The sequence below is a fragment of the Apis mellifera genome, linkage group LG11 (genome assembly GCF_003254395.2).
Source record: "Apis mellifera strain DH4 linkage group LG11, Amel_HAv3.1, whole genome shotgun sequence".
In the NCBI taxonomy this organism is placed as follows: domain Eukaryota; kingdom Metazoa; phylum Arthropoda; class Insecta; order Hymenoptera; family Apidae; genus Apis; species Apis mellifera.
The window spans coordinates 2,765,219-2,791,217 of record NC_037648.1 but is presented as its reverse complement, the minus strand read 5'-3'; the positions used below and the strand labels follow the sequence as shown (position 1 = coordinate 2,791,217).

Sequence of the window (25,999 nt, the reverse complement as noted above, 5' to 3'; positions counted from 1 at the left end):
ATACAGCACATTCATCGAGTAGTATAATATCGTTAATTATAGGCGAGTGTGCTCTCGAGCAGCTGTCACACTTATAATAATAATAATAATAAACGGAAGAAAAGGAAGCAACGCTTTCTCTCTCGGCACAAGGACAATTACCTGCAAGCTCGTGTAGCTGGCGTAATTCCGTTTCCCGCCGAAACGGAATCCACGATCGTGATCGTGGACGTGCCTGTGCCTAAGCAACAGCGCCCTCATCACTACCGGCCTATCCTCCGGTAGGATCAGCTCTTCGACCACCATTTGCTCGACCACTCTGTACACGAGGCCGGGCAGATCCTTCTCCTCGAGATCGAGGAGGACCACACCCGTCTCGAGGCATCTACGGAGATTCAACAGGGAGTGGAAGCTCAGGGAGGCTACGTGGGGCCTGCCCCATCTGTCCGCTCCCTCCTCCACGTCTTCCTCGTACTTGATCCATCTGGCCGTCTCCCTCCACTCCCTTTCCTCGCCCACCCCGTACAGCTCGTCCAATTGGACGAACACCTCGTGCGGGGAATGGTCGTACATCTTTTTGAAGGTGTCATGGGGTATGCCACCTTCCTTCTTCCTCCCTATCTGGACCGTCGAATGAGCGGCCTTGTGACGCCTCATGCCGCGCGGATCGTCGCTCCTGTGCGACTCCAGGTCGTCTATGTCCAATTCTTGAAGGGTGCTCGCCTCTTCCGGTTGCACGCTGACTCGCCTCGCAAGCACACCAGGCCCATCCGGGAGACCAGCTCCCGATCGTTTTCTCCATTGTGGATCCTCTTGGAGCGAGTATTTTCGCGATTTGTGATGATGTCTTCTGCAATTTACAATTATCCGCCAGATTATGTTCCGTTACTCGTAAAATGTAATAATATTTATTCGTTAAAAGTCCACAACAGCCTTAGGGACTGGACGCGAGAGTATATAACTGTCAAGGACATAAAATTCTATACTTGTTTTATCTTTGTTGATAACGATCACCGTAGAATACGACGGCTAGTAAAAAAAAAAAAAAAAGGAAACGGAGAAGAATTGAAAATCCATTCGGCTCATTGGATTCGAGAAGAATACTTGACGCTTTCAATGTACAATATATATATAAGAAGTTAGAAATGTATAATTTCGATTAAGTCTTGAAATTATTTTAATTTCAATAATTCTATATATATATGTACATATAAGGATTAAGGACAAATTATACTCTTTTATTTCATCTTCTCTTAATTAAGTTAAATTTCAATGTTTCGAATCAATTGTATTCGATTATTTGTCCGTATATGCTTTGTGCACAGTCGAGCGAGAGTCAAGATTCTGCGCAATACGCAGCTATCGAAACCTCGCCCGAACTTGCCCGAATTTTTCCGATCCGTCCCGAATTACGAATCCCCCTAAATCTCTAAGCGCATAGCGAATAAACGTGTACTGTAAGAAGCTTGAAAATTGTTTCAGAAGTTGATCAAATAATTTATGTTTTGCGAAGGAATTGGTACATCGGTACAAATAATAGCTGCACTTTCTTGTCTCGAAGTGTTGCCAGAATTGTATATGTGGTTTTTCCTGGCAAATGATCTTGCCCGTCAACATAATGAAAATCAAAAACGAAATCTAGTCAAGAATTCAACGACTATTAGTATTTAAAGAACAGATGCGTGATTGTGACGTATATGTAAAATGTATTTTTGAAAAATGTCCGCCATTATAATTATTTAGCTTCGGTAAGCTCTGGGACAGTCAATTTATCAATCGATATATTACAACGTGTCGTAAACATTGGTCTCAGGCGTAAAAAATTTGATTAAAATTTTAATCAACGTAAAAATAATATTTAATAATAAATTTGTTAAATATAATTTTGACAAATGATTCATGGACAAATCGATCGATTAAAAATCGTTATTACTTATAACGTAATAACCGTTTCTCTTATCGATATTAATGAAATGAGTGATATATTTTGTAAATATATATTTTTTTTCAATAAATTATATAATTTAAGTAGCTGAATAATAAATAAATAAATAAAACGGAAGAATGAGATAAAAATTTGCTATAGAAAATTATTATTAAAAATCGATGAGGTGAATCAATGAGGTTATCTCAGATCACAGATACACAAAAAAATTATCACGTGCATAATTTTATTAAATTAAATTAATCGAAATCTTATAGAAATCTTATATATATACTTTTTGACTTGTCCTAAGCGAGCGGTATACAAGTTGTAGCGATCCGGACGATAATCGAAATTCGAAAACATCATTGCACACTATTGATGATCGCTAAAGAAGAAGACGCGATCAAAATTAATTGGAACAATGCGAAAACAATGGCCTCGAACAACAGACTGTTTTATTGCAAAGGAAACAAGATAAATCTCTGGCCGAAGGCCATAATATCGGAGTGTGTAATTGTACAAACTGGTTCCCAATTCTTTCCGCTAAATATTGTACAATTATCTTACATTCAAAGCGTATATCGAGAAAGATCGAAACTGTCACTGACATGGTTGGCCTCGACGCGCTTTATTTTCTAACGAACTAAAACTCGGGTTCGAAAAGATTAAATTTCGAAACGATTGGTGCGCGGTGGTTGCGCGCATGCGCAGCACGTGCCTACGTTCAAGAATACGAAAATAGGACGAATAATAAAACACGTACAGTACAGTATTTAATCATTATATGTTTCTCACGGTATCCACGGTATATACACGTATAATCCATTGAGAGGGAACCTAATGAAACGAGTAATTTCACGTGTTTCACACGGCATTTAATAACAATGCAAAATAAATTTCTTTAAATATTAGGTTTTCGGTCCTGCTTCGTCTTTTGTCAACTATCTATTCTTTATTATCGTTCTTTATTATCGACAAGGATTGAAAAAGGGATTGAAATTTTTATGTCCTTAACTATATATATAGTTATACTTACGGCTGATCCTGAGGTTAAGTTAGGTTAGGATGAGGTTAACTGTCGAGTTAAACGAATAAATATTTCCACGTTACTTGATGATATCGAAAGTAAATGGTGGAAATACGAGAGAAAGTGAAATATGAAATATCATGCTTTTGATCTATATATATATATATATAACAGTACGAGAAAAATGAACGATATGTAATATTTGTCACGTTTATTACGGATTTATTATTCGGAATGAAATTTACGTGTGTTACTACTTTAAAAAACAAAAATAATTATTTTCTATTAAAAAATTTATAATATCTCACATTCTTATCCTTTATTCCAGCAATAATCATTACGTATTTAACCAAACTTCGAAACTCACGAACATTAAAATCGTCCGCGTTTACGTTTTCGCTACATTTATCCAACACAACGCTGTCGGATTTACTTTCGTGTGGGTAATTGTTGAAATGCAATGCGTTCAAACGAGAGATTCGTGCTTTACGAAAATTAGTCAAGAATATTATTGTCTTTCATTACGAAGCAAGGTCGACTTATTATAAATTCTTTTGATTGCTTTAATAAGCTATTTTGTCAAAATCTTGCAAACGAAAGATTTTCACTTGTTTATGCTCACGCAATTTCATCGATCGACTTTTTTTTAATTACGTGCAGTAAATACAGGATATATTTTTAAAATTAATTATAAAACATTTTTAATTTTTATAGTGGTTCTAAATTGGTAGTACAAGGGAGATAAACAATATTTATAAATTTTAATTTATATTTTCAAAAATTCTAACGTACAGGCTTGTAATAATAAATAATTCTAAATTATCTTAATTCATACTGGAATTTTGAAATTCTGATTTTTCCAGGGATACACTGTTATTATGTAAAAATTGAGAACTATTATGTACATATAAACAGAAAAAAATAAAATTACAATAACAATTAGTAAAATAATATAAGGATTTTAAAAAAATCAATATTTAAGTCGAAATTAAATGTAAATAATTACTTCTTATATTTAAATTATTTTATATTTAAAAATTAAACTTAATGAAATTCAATTATAAAAATATAATTATTTAAAATTAGTTAAAGCTAATTATTTGGCAATTTATTGTTAATAAATCATTTGGATTATATCAGTCCTAACTAAGAACTACTGTTTATTTAAAAAATTTTAAAAATTTTCATTAATATTTTCAATATTAATAAATTCTAAATATAAGCTATTTAAATTTTAAATTAATTAAAAATTTATTATATAAATTAATAAATAAATTATATAAATTAAAATAGTTAAATAAATATTAATTTTAAATAAATTCGAAATTTTTAATTCATAAATATTTAATGTTACAGACATAAATTTTCTTGATAAAATTTCAATGATTGATTTCTCAACGTAAACTTCATAAGTAAATATTATTATAATAATTTTTTTATAAATTACTTTATAAGTTAAATTTATAAACAAAAATGTTATTTTTAAATATCCAATTTTATATCCCATAATTATTCCTACTGTAATTATTTTAAATACTATTAACTTATAAATCAATAATAAATTAATTCTTATTAAATTAAAAATTAATTTTCTATAAATTAATCTAAAAATTATCATTAATAATATAGAAATACATTTTATCTTCTTTTCTATAAATAACATTTAATATTTTCTAGTTATAACTAAAATTATTCGAAATGAATAAGACACAGTAAAAATTGTTCCAACAATTAAATTAATTATTGAAAAATAAACTATTCTTCTAAAAAAAAAATATTCAATAATTAAATCTTTAGAATAATAACCTACTAGCAAAAAAGGAAAACCACATAATCTTAAAATTGAAAAAATTAAAATTATTATAATTATTAACAATTATTTAAAATTAGTTAAAGCTAATTATTTAGCAATTTATTATTAATAAATCATTTGGATTATATCAGTCTTAACTAAGAACTACTGTTTATTTAAAAAATTTTAAAATATTATACTTTTATAATACTTTTTATAATATTATACTTTTTAATGGATAAATATAACATATTCCATAATACATGAAGAGGGATTTATTGATGAAATATTCCAAAATAAATATCCTGATGAATAATAAATATATCTGCGTGTATTACATACTGTCTGTGATGATGAATATTTTCAACGAAACTATTCTTTCGACATTTTCATAGATAGAAAAGATTGAAACTGTACAAAAGGCTTACTTGTGCTCGTGCTTCTGATGCCTTCTACACTTTCGATCCTCGTCGTGGTTCGCTGAGGCAGCGACGCCCGCCACCTCGTCCTTCTTGAAGAAACTGTGCACCTCCTCCTCCTTGATCTTCTCGAATTGCACCCGCGGGCTGCCAACGGTCGGGCTGTCGCTGAAACCGGAAGCAGCCCTCTCCGAAATCGGCGCCTCGCTCTCGCTGCTGACAACGTTCTCCATTTCCTCCGTGGTCTCGTCATCGGCGGCGTTCTGCATGCTCGTCGGCGACAATCCATTGTCCATCGTGTCCAGCTCATGTCCACCGCCGCCGCCGCCATTTCCTGTTACAACCTGCCCGTTCTCCTCTTCTTGGCCGGCTTCCGCTGTGGATCCTTCGCTGTGAACGTGAGATTCTCAACTGTTTCATTTCGACGCGGTAAATATTTATAGCTTTCTCACGCTTTATATATATATATATATATATATATGTATTTGCACAGTTTTATTTACGCAGCATCAAAAGAAATACAAATTTTTCGATTCGCTTGATCGATCGATCGATCGATCGTCGAAACGAATTAAAAATACTTGTTTTTTTAAATTGATTTTGGAAATGTTGTTTATATGTAAAATACGATGTATACATTTGAAATGATTGAAGAAAATTATGGTATAAACAAGAATTTTTAATTTGTTCATTTATTATTTTAAGATATTCATTTTCATTGATATTAATAAAATTAATATAATAAAAATGACTTAAAAGAATACATTCAAAAATAAAAAATTCTTGAAATCTCATCAATATTGAACAAAAATATTATTTGAATTTATTATAAAAATTTATTATAAAATAATTAAGAATAAATCTGTTATATTTAAAATTTATAAAAAAATTATTAAATAATAGTATAAATATATTATACATGAATACATACATTATACATATTTTATCAAAATTTCTTTCATCAGACATATTACTTTTTTGTTTCAGATATAATAATTAATTAATTATTTATATATTTATTTTTAAATGCAATTTAAATATTATATAATTAATTAATATTCAATTTATTAATTTAATTAATACTATAAAATTCAAAATTTTACTGCTCAAACACTAAAATAAATTTCTTTATATAAAAATTTCTAATTTATTGACAAAGTTTGAATCTGTTAGTTTCATTTATCTATATATATATATATATATTATATATATATATATATATATATATATATATAATATTTAAATAAATTAATTTTATATTAAAAATATAATGTTATCTTTAAACTACATAAATAAAGATTAATTAATTTCATACAAGAAATTATCTTTTAAACAAACTTTAAGAAGATTAAAAAAACTTTTTACTACTACTAAAAAAAATTATAATATTACATAATGTAGATACTTGGATATTTTTTAAAAAAAAAAAAAAATTCAATTTGCTTGATTAATTGATGCTTTATGATTGTCAAAATGATTAAAAATACTTGTTTTTTTAATTTGATTTTGCAAATCTTGTTCATATATAAAATACAAAAATATAATTTTGGATGTAGAAATTTGAAATGATTGAAGAAAATTATAAACAAGAATTTTTAATTTGTTCATTTATTATCTTATGATATTCATTTTCATTGATATTAATAAAGAGAGGGAAATTGATAATAAAAATGACTAAAAAGAATACGTTCAAAAATAAAAAAATTCTTGAAATAACTGAAATAATATAATAAATTAATCTAATTCTGATGATTGTCCCAAATCCCATCAACATTGAACAAAAATGTTATTTGAATTTATTATAAGAATAAATAAGATAATTAACAAAAGAATAAATCTATTATGTTTAAAATTTATAAAAAAAATTATTAAATAATATAAAATTATAAATATATTATACATGAATATTTTATCAAAATATTTTATTTATTTCTTTCATCAGACATATTACTTTTTCATTTCAGGTATAATAATTAATTATTTATATATTTATTTTTAAATGCAATTTAAATGTCATATAATAAACTAATATCCAATTTATTAATTTAATTAATATTATAAAATTCAAAATTTTACTCAAACACTAAAATAAAAATTTCTAATTTATCGACAGGGTACGAACCTGTTAGTTTCATTTATTTATATATATATATAATATTTATAAATTTAAATAAACTAATTTTATATTGAAAATATAATATTCTTTTTAAACTACGTAAATAAAGATTAATTAATTTCACAGAAGAAATTAAAACAAAAAACTTTAAGAAGATTAAAAAAACTTTTTAAAAAAAATTATAGTATCACATAACGTAGATACTTTTTCAAAAAGAAAAAAAATTTTCAAGAATCAAAAATTTATTCTTATTCCACTTCTATATCTTTTTGAACTTACGGTGAAAGATGTCGTCGCATAGACCTGGAATGAAGACTTTTCAAGGGCATGTGCGGATGGGGGTAACTTCTTTTCCGATGCTCTGAAACAATACCATCGAACGAATATTCCTTTCCCGCGAGCAAAACTTTGGTTAAATAATTATCCCACCTTACGCAATCGCGGAACACGTGTGACGAAAAATAAAATTAAAAAAAAATAAAAAAAAAATCATAAGTATCCTCAGTTTCGTAATATTATATAAAGAATAAATAATGCACATCGGAAAGTAGAATTGTTTTAACCTTGAATCGCGAGAAAAATTGATTTACGTAACTATTTTTTTTTCTGTCTCCGAGGATCCGAGGAATTATCGACATTGGAATGTTACGAACTGAACAAAAGCTTCTTTGCTTTGCCGGTAAAGCAGAAGAAAAGGAAAAAAAAAAAAAGAAAAAGATGAAGAGAAATAAGATGAAGAAAAACGCACGATTGAAGTCGCGATCTCCATATCGCGATGGTGGCCCTCGTTCTCGTTCTCGATCGGATCCAGCCGATTCTGATGGGGAACCGAGGCGGGCTACGTCGAACTTCTCCCCGGTATCCATTGCGAAAACCTTCTCCATCTCCTCGTCGAGTTCCGGTCCCGTTTCCGCGCCATGACCGTCGACCTTAATAACCCCGAAAAAGAACGATTAAGAATTTCAAAAAAATCGAAATAATCGATAAATACGCGAGAAAATTTTGAGAGAAAATGGAATCGTTGGATTGTTGATTGAAAAAAATTTGTCTTATCGAATTTACTTTAATATTTAATAAAGGAATGTACAATTTGAAAGGAAAAAGGAAAGGATATTTATTTATGTCTTTTTTATTTTTAATTTTTTTTGAGGATGATGGTGAAATACGAAAATCATCTGTCAAAAGAATAAATTATATAAATGCAAAAGAGACTAGACTCGACCGGTTTCGAGCCAAGTTTGACAATGGCCCGTGACACTATGAGCGCGTAGAATAGAAGAGGTAAGGTAAATCGTCGAAATTTAAAAGCTATCTTTTCCTCTTTCTTTACTATCCTTTTCTGTGACCGTTGTCACCGATGAAATGTCAACAGAGATATAAAATTTTACTTTTTATCGTAAATATAAAGATCGGTTTTTATATTTAAAAGACCAAAAAAAAAAAAAAAAAGAAAATTATCATATCAAGCACGAAGAATAAAAAAAATATTTCTACCGCCGAATTTCTACCGTTTTAAAACGTTATCTCCATAGGAATTAAAATTTTTTCTATATTCCGTGAATCAAGCCTCGTCGAAAATTCGATAAATTTTAATAAACTTTTTTAATAAATCCATTCTAATCGAATATCTAAGCGCTATCCGAGCGGTTACATTATTATAGATAGTTGCATAATATCGATTTATTCCTCGAAGGTGAGAGCCTCAACACCTTTCGAGCAACGATGTATACTGTCGACAAGTTAATACTACCGTGAGCGTTATACTTTTCTAGATAATAATATACATTTGATAGAAAAGAAAATGACAGTTTTATCTTACCGATCGAGTTGATTTGAAATGTGTACACTAGCGTTCAAAAGTTTTCCATTCCAATATCAAATGTATTTGACCGAATAAAATAAAAACGAAAACGACGATTAAAAAAAAGAAAAAGACAAATATAATTATCATCTTTTCTTCTATATATCGATCTTTTCTTTGTTTAAAGTTTAATTAATACCAATAAACATTTATTGCAATTATTTATGAAACATTCTTTATTTTACCTATAAAAATATAAACTTTCTAAACGATGTAATTTTAATCTAATTTATTCCAACTTTTCATTTTTTTATACCGAATAAAGTTAACTTTATTTGGGTACGCGAAATGTAAATATTATTCGAGATCCAACAATACGGAAAATGAGATCAAGTTTTACAATTATAATAGTGCACTTAAAACGGTTAACTATTGTATTTTCTGTCCGTTTAAATGTCACACTCACTAATTCTTGAAAGTGGAACAGTTGTTCAATAATTCTCAGAGTATTTATTCCCTTCGATAATTAACGCTTTTCTAACTCGATACCGCGATTTATTTTAAGAAGATAAAATATATTCGAGAAAGATGTCCAAAAATTTAAGAGATAATTTTTCGAGAGAAGAATGAAAAAAAAAAATTGCATTTTCAGTTCTATTTTTTACTTATAAACGATTGAAAGTTGACGAAAATATTGTAGAGGTTAGGTTAGAAAAATATATTATGTAATCGTTCGATGTATAAACAAAAATGTATTTTGTGAAATGATATTAAAAAAAAAAGTATTAGAAAAAGAGAAAAAAAAAATTTAAGTCATTTGAAATTCGGTTCAGGTAAAACTGTGAAAGCTTTAATTCAAGTTTTCTGCACGAACGCTCCAATAAACGATGCACTCGAGTTTACATCACGAGAGTTGTTACAAAATTGTTTTGTGTAAAAGATATTCTGGATCGAAAAAAATTTTGATCCCATTTATCGAATTTACGTAGATCTAAAAAAAAAAAATTCTATCGACAACTTCGAATCTCAAAATAAAAATTGTCCTTTTATTTTTGATACTATTAAGACATATAGATAGTGAAAAAATAAAATTATGTCGAAAATGTATATTTACAATCATTTTCACAATTCTTTTATTATTCATTTTGAATAACGTGGTTTTAAAATTTATTAAATTTATCAAGTTCTATCTGCATTAAAAGATTCACGTGTTACATTAAAAAAAAAAAAAAAAAAATGCAATAAAACGTTGCAAACATTGTACTCAACAGGTAAAAATATTCTAACGAAACTGCAATAATTTTTTTTCACGACATTTAACATACATGGAAAACAAACATTCTTATTCTGCATAATGACTGATGCTTTCAATTGATTCGCTCCAGCACGGTGCAATTACGTGCTTAGGCGGTAAAAGTTTATAACAGAGCATTACTTTGTACTCCCACCAAACAAACGACAATTAATCATTGGCGCGAACGAATTCATTACATAACCTAGCACAGTATTTATTTATCGTAAACTCTGGATTAGTCACGAGCGCACAGCGGTTGGGGACACAAAAAATTTTATCTTTATTGACTCCGGCTATATACAAGGATAGATAGAGAGAAGAACGAAGAGGGATTGAGAATCCAAACACTTGAAGAAATTTAAAGGTCAATGTTTTGCTATGAATTTAGTTTGACTCGACTGGTTCTTAGAAGGTTTCCCTATAGTATCTTGTATATATATTCCACGAGAAGAGCTCGAGCATATAGCAATATGAATAAATATGTTGAAAACGGATTTAAAAAAAAGAAAAAAGGTAAATAATTAAATTAAATTGAAAAAAATATAAAACATCGTTTATCGTTTATTAATTTTCTCTTAATATTACGTATCGAGGAAATATTATTACGAAACAATCCTCCTCGATGCAAATATCTCGAATTTAAATTATATTTAATTACATATTTAATTACACCAATTATATTTAAAATTACGAAACTAAAAGACAAAAATATTTCACAAATCGAATTGGTATTTCACCAAGGCCGATTTACTTTCAGGAACATTCCCTTTCACTGGTTTCATTTGCACCTTTCGTCGTCTTGGTTTGCCTTATACTGGAATTCTTTTACGATAATGGGAATTAAACTGCGAGGAATGAAAGAGAGGGGAAACGTCAGTATGGTCATTACGCGAAATTAATTCTGTCACCGGTCATTTAATGATCTCTAACACGGTTAATTTATGACGAAGAGCCGTCATTATAGTTTAATTCGATAAATATGTTTATTACGATACGTTTCTGAGAATTTATTACAAATGATGATAAAGGTTGAATTTAAATAATTTTACATCAATTTTTTTTTTTTATCTTTTTTAAAAGTTCAAATCCATTACGTTATGAAATATATCAACAGGTTTTATACATCAGTAAAAAAAATTAAAAGAAAAATGTTGGTTCGATATCATTTCAAAACTACCGCCAAAATGAAATAAATAATTCAACCAGTCTTTGACTATCATTCATATACCATATTGTTTAATTCAACATAATATATGGAAGAATAGCAGTTTAAAAATTATAATAATCGTGAAATTAAAAAAAAAATTTATAAGAATTAACAATAAGCGAACGAATTGATACAAACATGCTTTTTATACCGCATAAATTTACGACCTTCGAATTATGTTCAAATTATATCATACTAAAAAATTGAAAAATCTAAAAAAACATGCTTCCGTTTAAATTTAATAATTCGTCAAGTATAAAGAAAGAAATGAACAGACGAATCTCTCTCAATAAAATTATTATATACGAATGGTTGCAGTAGGCCAAAGAACCGAAGTATGTATAATATTTATTCGTCATTCGCTCAAGCACTTCTTGCGTACATAGTATGTTCGAGAGTCATCCCCACCACTGGAATCCTCTTGGACCCAGTGAAGCGAGAATAATTTCACATCGAAGCAATACAACATAATATTTCTTGAAAAAAACTTCAACGCTCACTCTCTCCCTCACTTCTCGTTCTGTCATTTTCTACTCGTCGACAAAAATAAAATAAACTAAAGAATTTCACCCGCTTCTTGCACATATAGAATCTATTCTATTTAATACAAATACGAATAAAAAAAAGCACCACAAAAGAGTTCCTACGCTACATTCTTATATATATATATATATATATCGATGAAGGAACGTCTCGATGTCGTACACAACTCACGCGAACGAATTCACTAATGACTTTCAATTTCCCTCGAAAAGAAGAAGAAGATCGTCGTTGAAGGATATCGTTTCACTCTCATGATTAAGTGTACACTTTAGAGCGTTATCAGCATGCAGGACACAGTGGCACGAGATATATCATATCACCTGGTGGCTCGTCCGCAGGGAGCGGCGTAACCAACGGAGAACCTTGCTCGACGCCCGTTGAAGGAACGACTTCCCGGAGGAATTACCGGCGGCCTCGGGCATGGCATCCCGGGCCGAAATGACACTCGTTCGCTCGGCTCGTGCTTACAGCTCGAAAATCCAAACTGACGGAGAGGGTAGCGCTACCACCGGCGGTTAGAGTGAGATACGCAGTTGCAAGATGGTGGGGGATGCACTGTAAGGGGTGGGGCGAGGGAAGTATCTCGAACGGTCGATATCAACCCCATACGTTGGCCGCGGGCAGACGGATCCTTTGGAAGGTTACCCTTTCTCTCGATTCAGCTCGATCGTCCGCTTCTCCCGGGATGATTGCTAACTCGATCCCCATCGATCGAAATCAATCTACCTTTCAAATTTGTTTCGTTACGCGAAGGTAAATCGAATTTATAAAAATTGATGCTATTGATATTATTTATTGATCTTTGGAAAAATATTGAGATTGTTATTAAAAAATTAAGAAAAAAATAAATATATACGTATTAGTATTTTTGAAAAAGTTAAAACGTTAATTTTTAAAAATTTTTATGTAATTGTACTTGTTATATAATCGTATTAAAAAAGATGGTACAATTAGTAATAAAAGTAAAATTAAATGGTAAGTGAATTATGCTCGAAATTATTCTCATCACTTTTTGTGGTTCATTTATAATGACAATTGTTACAACCGCAAACAATGTCCATCCATCACGTACAATTTACCAACAGTTTGAAAATGTTAAATCATTTTCATTATTTAATTCACAAATAAAATACAAGTTCTGGGATATATACGCGTGTAATTATTAGCTTATATTTTAACTTGTGTATACGAGACTAAATATAGCATGCATCAATACCTATATATACGTACGTATAGCTCGCATGATGCAGTGACATTGCTCGACTTGATGAACAGTGTACGCAGACTATCGCATATAGAGCTTTTACACTTTCATTCTATATCTATATGCTCGGACGAAAGTGATATAAAATTTATATACAAGTCATATAGAAACGACACTGCTTATCCCGTCACCGAGGTTTCGTCGACCTGACCCGTAGATCAACGCCATAAATAACTAGGATACGGGTGATGAGTTGTCCGTAACTAGGTCCAGAACATTTCCCGGGTCGCGCTGAGATAGCATCGATATACCGAAAAATAGCTGGCCATTGGTCGATGCTATACATGCAACAAGTGTCAGTCGGCCGTGAAATCTACCCCCGAGAAGGGGGCTCCTCCTCGATGGAAATGTAGATAGGAAGAAGGAGGAAATCGGAAGAGGGACAAGGAAGGAGGGATGGATGGGTCGAGGAAGAACCGACGAGCGTCGTGACGAGCGTTGCGGCGGCTTCGGTCTAAGAGTGGGGGAAGAGAGACGGAGTGGGGGTAGGAAAAAGTGGGGGAGAGAGAAAGCTGTCAGCTGGTCAGACTCGAACCGGACCAGCGCAACTTTGCCGAGGCCTAGGTCGCAGCGGTAGCTTATCGACCACCGGGGATGCCAGGTCTTCTCGATCTCCTCTCTCACGAGTTTCTCCGGCGAATCGTTTCTATCTACGATTATAATACGTAGCTGCTTCGAATGGCAGTTCGATTTGAAAGTGATTGCAAAGGATTATCTCCCTGGAATTCTCGTATATCAATTGTTCACGTGAATTTTCAATAACAGCGAATCTGTATTTTTTTCTTTTCTACAGTAATCTTACACTAAAAAGATTAAAAAATTTTTTTTTTTTAATATTCATACATGTGTGTTTCTACATGTATTTATAAAATTAAATAATAGTATGGTAATAATAATATTAAATATAAACGATGTTTTCGTAGATATAATTTTTCCATTTATAAGAAAAAAGGAATATATATGAATATTAAATTTAAATTTGTACTTATATTGACGAATACATAATTTTGTTAGAATTTTGTCCAGAACGGAAAGGTTTATTTTAATTTAAAGTTTTAAGAGTAACTTATCAAGAAAATTACTTGAAACGATTTTAAAATTGTGAAAGATTTTATTACTGTCAGGAATGTATATATATAATAATACTATAACACACATTTCCAGAAAAATTAATCAAAATCGCAGATTGCATTATTAATCGATTGCATCACGATGCAAGACGATGAATTATAAAGTCGATAGAAATCATGACATGAATTATGACCGATCAAGAAATCCATCCCGCGTAAAAGGTTAACGTTATTTCTGGAACAAATTGATACTTTTTAGAAAGTCGTGCTACGACTTCTCGAATAACTTTGAATGACAAGAAAGCAACTAAATAATAAATCAATTTTATCGAAGGATTCATATTTAAATCTTATAATGCTCATGTATCCGATGAAATGAATATAGCTATACAATATAGTCAATTTTAAGAAAATTTAATAAAATGACGTATCTATATTTACGATAAATATATTATAATTTTATCGAAGATATTTAGACAATTGTAAAAATATTAGCTGCAAATTTTTTTTAAAAATCATGCAATCATATAAAAGGTTTTAATGGACATTTAAAAATTTAAATAAATTGATATAAAATAAAAATTAAAAATAAAAAAATTGAAATCAAGAAATAAATAATATAATAATTAACATATAATAATTTTTTACGAAGAAAAATTTAAGAAAAATATCTCGGGATTCGAACTCGGGACCGTAATATTAGAAATCTACGATACTTGTTTCTACACCACATTTGCTATGAGAATAAAGTATCTTATTATTCAAACATATTACATGATTATACGATTTTTACAAATCTTGTACCTAATTCTCTTATAATTAATTAATAAATATACAATTAATATATTTTTATATCCAATAATACGCGAAACTATATATCCAACAACGTATACGGAATATTTAATAGAATAAACATTTTGAGTAAAGCGAATAAGTCTAAAATATTAAATATAGAGATCTTCTTGATGAGAATTCTTTTTTAAGATTTCAAAAAAAAAAAAAAAAAAGCAGTAGATCGGTGTTATATTCTTTATTAAATGCCGTTGAAGTGAAGGAAGCCGTAGCAAAGTAGAAAGCGCGCATGGCTGTCAAGTGTCTGTCTACGAGCTTAAAATTGTTCGAATCGCGACGAGAGTTGGAACGGAGGAAGGCGAGACGACAAAAATCGAGACGAGGAGAATGGAGACGGCAGGAGAGAGGGACGGCGGTTGGTATGGCAGGTGGCCGAGGTGGCGCTTGCATCAGTCGTTGTCGGAAAAGTGGAAGGAAGAGAGGTTTTCCACCATCGACCGGGTTTCCTCCTCGTCGTCGTCGTCCACTACTCGCTATATCCGGTATATATACACGTTTACACGCACACATATTCCGCTTCCTGCTCTTGCGACCTTGAACCTGAACCTACAAACTCGCATCGCTCCGTCTCCCTCTTCTTTGACCTCTCTATACGTGCAGAGAAAAGCTCCGCTATGAAAATCGATGCCACGTTTGTTATTTGTGGCACAGAGAGGCTGTTTGTTTTTCGAAAAAAGAAAGAATTATCGTTTTTACATTTATTTTATAAAAAGAAATTTCTATAAGGCTTGGATTATTTTTCGAACGAGTTTAGAAGGAATTCACGTGGCGGAGAGAGGTTAGGTTTTCAAATTAAATCAATCAAAAGTTTGACCACGCGGTACTTTTAATTAAATTCCAAGGGAAATAATTCGATGAAAATGAGATTTATTTTTTGAACGAATCGAAGAGAATCTTTGCATGGCGAACATGTTAGATTCGAGATGAAAATTATTAAAAATAATTTGGTAAAATTTGATTTTAATATTAATGAGGTTAAATCTTTTCAAAAAAAAAATAAAATAAATTTTTACAATTCGATCGTAATTTAACTTATGTTTTTCTCGCTTCTTTCCATTATTAAATTTTATTTAAGACTCGGGTTTCGAGTTTGGGTGTATTTTTGAAATCGCCATCTATTTCAAAAGAATTACAATGCGCTGCGTTAGAATTTAAACGAACACTAGTGTATTTCAATAATCGAAGCTCGACCAAAGCGAATTCAATTTCTCTTCGAGCTGGAGAATCGATAGGGCGCCATTATCGAGTTTCAATAGGTCAGAAGATTTGCTGGTTCAGATTCTCGATGATGCAGCTCGGTTGTTGACAAGATTAAAATTTACCAATTGTTAAATCAGTATATCGATGAATATTCGAAAATAAATTTATAGAAAGTGATATAGTGATTCTATAAAATAAGTGAAAATTTTATCTGTATTACTAAGTGCAATCTTCCTTTGGAGCTAGCGAAGCGATTAATGCGACATACTACACTCGACGGTTAAATGAAACACTATCCAGCGAGATAAATTTTCGGTTAAGCAATATCAACGTACACAATTTTTCTTACTATTGTTAATGAAAACGTTACAGTCATAATTTTCATATTTTTCTGAAATAAAATAATATTAAATACGATATAGTGCTACTTATTTTTATTTCATAGTATAAAATTTTGAATACAAAAGAAGATAGTGAGTTTTATTTTTCATTTTTTTTTTTTTTGAAGATAAAATAGTTCTTTTTCTTTCATTTACTGTTCTTTTCTTTTCATCGCTATCAACAAAATACTAACTCAATAGAATTTCATCTTTTCGGCCATCTTGAATATCAATATTTATATAATATATCATATTAGAATTTTGCCTATATTTTATTAAATTATATATTTTTTCCTTCTAAGACTTATTTTTTAAAAGTCGAATAGCGTAAAAATAATCTTCGATCGATATAGATATTCATAAATAAACGAGCGGTATGCCTCGATTTAAGAGCTCGTTGACCTGTCACGTGCATTTAGTAATTGAATATTTCTCACTGTTCAACCTCTATATTTCGTTGATTCGAGACGAAAGATTAATACGGTCAACGTAATTCCACACGTTAATTCGTTCGATTCCTTCGACTAGCCTCGTGCAAACCGTTCTTTTATTTTCTTTTCGATTTATTCCCTTTGCTTATGCAAAGACGACTTCCCGTTTCTTCGCAAGTATAAAAGACCTCTGCCCAGTTGGTAAAAATAACATCTCTCCGATGATCCGTGTTCTTATTTATCGACCGACCCTCTTAACAATCTTTTGTATTGCACCATTGTTACAACGATAGTTATAGTTTTATAACTTGTTTCCTTGTTTACCTGTTACGTAATATTTCAAATTTTTTAAAAACGAAGGAAATTTACAACTTTTTAAACTATTTTTACAACAATTTCCAATTTTCGTGAATATTATATAATTATCAGTTAATCAATATCAACTTGATCACGATATTTACAATTTAATTTTATCTAATTTACGATAAGGTAAGTATTTTTTAGAATGAGAATTATGAGAATTAATTATTATTTAGATGATATTTATAGATTATTATCATTAGTATTATTATATAGTTTATAAAATTGAACATTGTTCGATTTTATTAAAAAAAAAAAACTAGAAAATAAAAAAACCGATAATAGGTAAATATTTTTTTTAAACCTTGAACAGATTAAGAATCAGTTTAAAACATGCTTACATGCTATTATATATAAATAGAAATAGTTTGTCTATTAAAATTTTATATTTGTATTTATATTGCAAATTATCAAGCATTAATCAATAAAATAAAATATTTAAAAAGATATATATGTATTTTCAATAAATAATTAATTAGTGTTCAATAATATAAAATTAATTAAAAAATAAATTATTGTTTAATAAAGAGATTCTTTCTAATCATCTAATCTCAATTTTAATTTTTTTTTTAAATGAATTTTAAGGTTACAAAATTTTAACAAAGATTTATGTATATTTTTTTTTGCTGTTTTCGTAATATTTTAACATTAAATTGAAATAGTACAATAAAGTTCAAAATAAAATAATGATCGAATTAATCCTTTAAATATTCGTGAATGATTCGCTAGAGGCAATTGTGATATTATTTTAGAAGCAATTTTGCAAACAAAATTTGATTCATATATTTGTAATATCTCTTGAACTTGAACTTGAATTAATATCTAGATAATGAACCGATATAATCAGGAAATTAAGTCAAGATTATAAAAAAAAATATAAATATACAAAGAAGATAAAAAAAAGATAAAACAGACATAATGAATGTATCAATATTCTTAAGAAAAATTGAGTCTATTTTTATCTACTTTTTATATTCAGTGTTTTCAATATGAAAAAAATAAATTATTTTTCAACATTTTTATTATTATATACGTATATATTCAGTCACAGTGAGACTGACGAATATATTATTTTATTCAATTTATATTAATATAATATCTATAATTTATATATCAAAGTATATTATATTACTATATATACTAAATATTGATTGTAAAATATAGAAAATATAAAAGGAGAATATTTATACATTATATTACAAAATTTTTGTGTAAAAATATCCGAAATTACTATATTATTTATTCGTTATAAGCTCACAGTGTTCGAACATAGATACTCTAACCTCAACTTTTATTTTGTATCGACGAAAACATAGAGAATAATAACTATGAAAGAAAGACGAAGAGAGATTAAGAGCCTAACCTAACGCTTAAAGAAATTGTTATCTTTATTGGCACGAAATTATTCGCTTCACTGGTTTCAAGAGGAGTTTCTCTCCTTCCCAATAGATGGTGGGGACGACTCCCATGTCTGGAAGAAAAGCTCGAGCGAATAACGAATAAACACTGCACATAAAATACACAAACTAGGTTAAATCGATCAATTTTCTTGCTTTCGTTTAAAATTTTATTTTTGTTACATGAAATTGGAAGAACCAGTATAGTGTATATATCGATATGGGAAAATGGAGATTCAGAGAGACAATGGGAACGGCAGACAAATAAAATCGAATTGATTTACAAAATACAAGAGAGCGGCGTTGAACGCGAACACCTCGCAATTTGGTTTGAAATGCACGAGCGAAAGAAGAATAAAAGGATAGTCACCTTCACGGTTGCAGGAGTTGCCACCATTGAATGGATCTTTCTTCGGCAAAGTGATATGCAGCAGCATACTCCCATAAAAGCCAGCCACCTTTTTCGTGGGACGTTGTCGCGTAATCGACCTTTATGATACTGCGGCCACGATTGACACCGGTCTTGTAATCGAATTTACGGCTTCCGGCCTTGCGTAAGTGGTAAGCGGCATCCACGAGCAATGTGCAAATCGTGACTTAACCCATTAGGAACCAAGCAGCGAAATGATAATTTTTATAATTTAGCAATTTTTACACATGATTATTTTTATTTATCGGAATAGGAGAAAATTTTATAAATATACTATCTACGTTAAAATGTATTTTAACGTTATTATAAAAATTAAATTATTTATTTTCAAAAAAGATTGAAATATTTTCATAATCTATCATTTCGTTTAATTCTTAAATTAATAATTCATTGAATATATTTTTCATAAAAATATAAGTTTGTAAATAATAATTTATTATTATGAGATGGTATCAAAAATATATTTTTAAATTAATAATAATTCGTGCAATTACTATTTCAAATTAAAACTATTTATTTTTACTTGTTTATTTTCTTCAGTTCTAATTCAATGAGATAGGGAATCGAATCCCCGAAATTTGGAAGACAAGAGAACCGGATAATGAAAGCTTCGAGGGGGGCAAAAGCCTTTACACAGAGATCCAATTTCGACTTTCATTGGAAGATATTACAGTGATTCATAGGATTGGTCGAAAAAATGAAGTTTATTCGCTTTTAGCGAATAAATCCTTTCGATCTATTTATCTACTGTCGATCAAACAGGACGAGGAGAAATTAAATTACTTTTTATTTACAGTTCGAAAATTTAAGAAATTTAATAAAATAATACTTTCTAAAAAAAAATAAAACAAATTAAATAAGCAACATTTTAATCTAATTAATATTAACAATAACAATTTTTATTATTTCCAATATGTAATTTTAATTTCCAAAAAAAAAGAAAAAATATTTCATTTTATTATTTTTATAACGTTCGAACGAATCCTAATTAAAAAATGATCGCATTATTTAACAATTGTATAATAACGATCAAAGTTACACAATCGATAAATTAGTCGGTTGATAATTGGAGAGACCGAGGGGGATGATGGATCAAATCGCTTTCATCAAGTGTTAACGCGAACTGACACGAGCCGTCGCTTATGAATATCGATTTCCATTGATGGAATTCTACCAGAAATTCCAAAGTCAACGTGTCGTGTATCAACGCGTAAACAGAGGCGGCAACCGAACGCCTCTTTTATTCTTCCATCCAGTATCGATTTACGCGATACGCGTGGAACAAAATGTTAATAAAATTTTTATTATAATTCGAACGAGTTGTCTGAAGAAAATTATCGATTATTACATCGCAGGGAGAAACAGTTGAATAGAATTTATTAAAGAAGAAGGTATGTTTCGATGTTTTAAATTTTTTAAATTTTTCAAAATTTCGAGTTAAAATATCTTGATCTTCTTGAAATTTTTTTAAAAGTTGAAAAGTTGAAAAAATAAAGAAAAGTTTTTCGAGATTATTTTCAACGTCAAAAAATTGCAGGTTTAATTACTTACAATTTTTTATTTTATTAATGGAAATATCATTACATCATACAAAATAAAAGCCTTAATGCACATTTCTTAATCGTGGTATTAATTCCCTCTTGTATATTAACCTCTTAGATTTTCAGGGATTTATTTATCTTTCCCGTTGAAAAACATTTCTTGGTACGTGCGAGCGAATGTGATTCAGAATTTACGTGAATAAAAGATCGGAATCATCAGATCAGATATAATCAACGCGCATCTGGATTCAATTCCGCCAACTTATGCAACGCGAAAGAGACAAATATCGAATTTCTTTGTCACATCGAACGCGTTATAATGGGATTAGAGATCCTGCGTCGAAAATAAATAAAGAAATTGAGATACGTTCGACATTTCTTTTTCTCCTTCTTTTTGTTAATCGATAATTCATTTGGGCAGATTTTTAACAGAGAAACAATTTTCTATAATAATACAAATTTAATCTATTTAAACATAAATAATTTTTGATGATTTAAATAATATATGTATTTAAAATACTTTCCTTGAGAAATTTATGTCAGAAATTATTAAATTATATCGAACAATACAAATATTTAGTAATACAAAACATGGATAATAAATCTAAGAAAAATATTTACATTCGAAATATATTATCCGGTAATAATTGAGAAACACTGTTATCGAGAAATCAAGATGTAATCGCAAATATTGTACGATAAAATCGTACAATCATCATAAACATTGATTTGATAATTTAAAACGTCGATAAATTTAGAAATATTTGCAAATCGACATGTTCGAGGGCATCACCTTGAAACGATGAATGAAAGTTCGAAGAAGATTCGAAACGATTTTTCAAAACGGTTATCGGCACGGAACGATGCCATTTCCTTTCGAAATATGGCCGATTACGGGACGGAATCGTGATACGAATGATATTATATTCCGAAGATAGCAACACGCAACAACGCGGATTATCATCTTATCGACATGGATTTGAAAAAGCGGGACAAGCTCGTGCCGGATAATTGGTCTGATTGCCGACGGTCGTAGGTCAATAACACGAGATGCAGTCCACTGAATCGCACGCCACTCGGCTTACCGCTTTGCATCGATCGAAAAACCGAAAGTTTTTTTTTTAAAACGGAAAGAACGCGCGAAAGAATTCGCGCTCGCGATTCCAATTATTACCAATTTTCCTTCGTATAACTCGACAACGCGCATTTGGCAATGACCTTGATACAACGAAGCGCGCGCGCGGTTTATATGACCCGAAACACAATGACATTTGATCCGCTCTTCAAAGAGCGGCGTATCGTTTCAAGGGCACCACTCATTGCTAGTAGAAATCACGTCTATTTTCGACGCGAGTTACAAGAGGCTTGATCGAAATGGTAATGTATTTTGCTCTTTCCGTTTGATTCACTTGTCCGTGCTTCGTTTTTCGCAACGTACCGTTTGCTTCGATCATACGCAAGTACTGAAAGTAACTGATCTAAAATATCAAACCGAATTCAATTTAACGTTTCGCAGAGAATAAAATTTCATTTGTCATTTCATCTCAGAAACGTATTAGGATTATATGTATTAAAAAGAAAGGTTTCCTGGAAATTTGCAGCATTGTATATTTTTAGCTCGCTTACTTCTTAACGAGAGCGAGAGAGAAACAATTAGTCCGAGCGAGATAAAAAGAAAGACGAGGCTGGCTAGCCCGTGCAAAAAACTTGGAGACTCGCTTCGCCTCGCCACAATTTCAAGAAATTATGGGAATGAGTGGCTTCTATTTATGGTATATACTGACCTTCTTAAATGTCATATTTTATATTTTTGAAGTTTTATACGTTTCTTTATTTTGTAAACAAAGTTGGTTAAAATCTATGAATTTAATAAAGATTTAAAAGCAATGTAATTTAGATATTTTAAAATTGATTAAATTTATTATTCTTTCTAGGATTCTTATTTTCCTTTTTTCTTATACTTAACATGTAACAACTTTCTTACGAACAATTTTATCGATCGAACTTGTAACCAGGCAAATCTTCGTAGCACTTGTTCTATATTTTTTACCTATTTTAATTTTCTCGTATTCAGCAAAGGATATTATCCTTATTATATTTATTGTCTTCATAATTATTTTTTCTTTTAATTAAGATGTGCAAAGTGTTTAAGTTATTAAAAATATGGAGTAAAAGTTTATTATTTTTTTATCTGTAGTGAAAAATTAATAGATCGTTGTATATAGAAATCGCAGGTGACGCATCGTTCGCGTCGTAAAGAATGTTAATTTTAGTCGTTACGTTAATATAAAATCCATTAAATCTGGGACGTCCGTTGAATCATAGCCGATCGAACGCACGCGGTTCTGCTGTGTAATCTTTGTGGCGCGATAACGACCAGTTTAACGACACCCGGCCAGTATCGTGGCTTTGCACGATGGGATTCACTGGTCGAACGTGTGCGAGCAATCACGCGCGACATGTTAATTAATTCCTTCGCACGTGGCCAGTCGAGTCGCGAGGAACGAAGTTGTAACGCGAGACCGCGGAGGCGATTGCACTCACGTGACTCTCTCGCTCGGTCGGTCCTCGTTCTAATTTGGTTTTGCACGTTATTATAATTAGAATTTCTACACATATAAGAATTCTAATAACGAATCTCTAAAAATTTATAAATTTATTAAATATTGATAATTATTTTACGATAAAAAAAATATAGAAAGAGAATTTAATTATGCTGCGTCAATATTTGGAACGATAAATTTGAAGAATGGAACAATTACGAAAATTTTCCAAAAATATTATTATTACTCGAGTTTTTGATTGACAAAATTTTTTAAATCTAGAAATGGAACAGGGAGAGTTACGTATGTGATTATTATTCAATTGGATTTGAAAATTTTGGCGGGAAGATGAGCAATTTTAAATTTATCTTAAGGAAAATTAATATTCCGATATTAATTTAGATTTTTTAAAATTGAATCGTTCGAAAACTTGTTGATTTGTTTTTTTGACGTAATTTTACCGTAACTTTTATTAAACTTTCAAAACCGAGTTAAAACAACTGGTGCATGGTAGCGAACAGTAAAGTAACATGCATGAAACTTTCTAGTTGGCTGAACAACAACATACCACAGAAAATCAGATCAAGTACAACTTTGCAATTACCCCTCCCCCTCCCTGTCGAAAATAAGCAAAATGAAAAAAGTCTTGGAATATTTCGAACGACTTTAGCTGTTTCAACTTTTTCGTTATTTAATTGTAAGTTTCTTATACAGAGTCCAAAAATTTAATCGATGCGATTCTTCGAGCTAAAATAAAATAAAAATTGTGTTTCTAGTCTTATTTTTTTAATTATCGAAAATTTGTATATATTTACTTACGAATTGGTGCAGTTTAAGAAATCTAGTTACAATCTAGGGAAGTTAGCTCACTAGAGATATTTTGGGCAACTTTTAATTGTCAAAAGAATTTTTTTATTTTTTAATTCATTTCAATTTAAAGAGGAAATTTTTTAAATTTTTAAACACGTATAAAATAATCTGTGATAAAATATAGAAAAAAAAATACTCTGTAAATCAGAATCGAGATAATTGCATACAGTAAATTAGTGAGACGTCCATCTTGAACAACATCACTGCGAAAACGGAAGATGTACAATTTTAAAAAAATATTGGTTCAGTTTTGATAAATCGTTTAAGTCGTGAATAAATAATAGAAAATTGATAAGTTGAACAACTGTGACGCTACAAGAGAGCGATTTGGCTGTAACACAAAGACAAGGCTTATCAGTTTTTGACGTCATAGAATTCTCATTAGCAATCTCGCGGAAATGACATATGATATTTATTCGTTATACACTTTTGTCGTGGATATGTACTCGAGAATTATCCATTGAATCTTCCTGGAAGAGAGTAATTTCACACCAATAACAATACAACATAAATTTCTTCAAATCCGTAGGCTCTCAATCCATCCTTATCTTTCACTTAACTGTTATTTTTATAATCATCATTATCAAAGACGAAACGAGAATAGCATTTTGTACGTATATATATATATATATAGACGGTTTATAATGAATTACGTAATTAAGTTTTTTTAGAAAGAATTGAAAAAACGAACTTTTCATTAATAAATAATTTAAGATTCCTTAATAATAATAATTCGATATTAACAATAAGTAAATTAATAATATCGAGATCAAACGCTATTACTTCGTTTCTTATTCTTACATCGCTCCCGTGTTCCGAAACTTCACGATTCTGCCCGAATTATTCCGATCCTTCCCGAATTATTCCGATCCTGCCCGAATTATTCCAATCCTTCCCGAAGTTTAAATTCCTAGATAAGACTATACATCCCTATACTGTACGTAAACATCAAAAAACTGAAGAATAAAGAAACACTCGTTCGTAATCGATCTTGTTGCAGGAATTTCGATTCATCGATATCGAACGATCGATGAATGCAATTAATCGATTAATTAAAATTCCGATAAACGTTGTTCAACTACTAAAATCTACTAATTGGAGTGTAATAAAAGAAATAATAAAAGAAGGAAAAAAAAAAAAAAAGGATGTGCTTATTCTCGTATTCTTTTGTTCGCGAGGAAAAAAAAATTAAATGGAAACTCGGTAATAAATTAACGAGAAATTACATTGTGTCGGAAGAGTAAAAAAGTCGGCACGACTTTAATCAATGGAAGAGTTTTTTTTTTTTTTTTTTTAAGAACGTAACGTAAATAATTGGATAAAATGTGTTTCGTAGAAGTTGAAATATACGTTGTTGCCAATAGCGAAAAAAAAAAAGAAAAAATTACCAGAACTAATTTCAATTAATTTCCAAATAAAATCTTGGATAACGAATCTCTGTTTTATATATTTTTTTTTTATAATACATGTAATGAAATCTACAATATATACTTTTATACTGATAATAATAATAAGAAGTATTGGAAAAACAGTAGATTATCGTTTACTTTTTTTTT

At 30.2% G+C, this 25,999-nt stretch overlaps 2 protein-coding genes and 1 long non-coding RNA gene across 12 annotated transcripts in view; 2 read left to right on the top strand and 1 right to left on the bottom strand.

The window, feature by feature from the left end:
* Positions 1 to 25,999, bottom strand: part of LOC725581 (band 3 anion transport protein) — a 58,848-nt gene that overhangs the window by 8,516 nt on the left and 24,333 nt on the right. For 6 of the 9 annotated variants that reach the window (XM_026444050.1, XM_026444052.1, XM_026444054.1 and 3 more), the window contains 4 exons: positions 8,009 to 8,189; positions 7,540 to 7,621; positions 5,154 to 5,534; positions 142 to 829 (listed from right to left, as the gene is read on the bottom strand). In XM_026444050.1, the coding sequence (XP_026299835.1) occupies positions 142 to 829; positions 5,154 to 5,534; positions 7,540 to 7,621; positions 8,009 to 8,189 (1,332 nt within the window). Of the gene's footprint in view, positions 1 to 141; positions 830 to 5,153; positions 5,535 to 7,539; positions 7,622 to 8,008; positions 8,190 to 12,425; positions 12,582 to 25,999 lie in introns of those variants that run through there. The other 3 variants (XM_026444049.1, XM_026444056.1, XM_026444048.1) reach the window with 3 other exon arrangements.
* Positions 10,319 to 12,179, top strand: LOC102654135. The gene is made up of 2 exons (XR_408154.3): positions 10,319 to 10,868; positions 11,113 to 12,179. It is a non-coding gene; the product is annotated as an uncharacterized LOC102654135 (long non-coding RNA).
* LOC113219137 lies at positions 15,604 to 19,587 on the top strand. Of its 2 annotated transcripts, none has more exons than XM_026444058.1 (2): positions 15,604 to 15,773; positions 19,262 to 19,587. In XM_026444058.1, the coding sequence occupies exons 1-2, from the start codon at positions 15,619 to 15,621 to the stop codon at positions 19,554 to 19,556; spliced, it is 450 nt and encodes a 149-aa protein (XP_026299843.1). In that variant the 5' UTR covers positions 15,604 to 15,618; the 3' UTR covers positions 19,557 to 19,587. The 2 variants fall into 2 exon arrangements, with proteins under 2 accessions (XP_026299843.1, XP_026299842.1); XM_026444057.1 differs by having other exon boundaries at positions 19,256 to 19,587.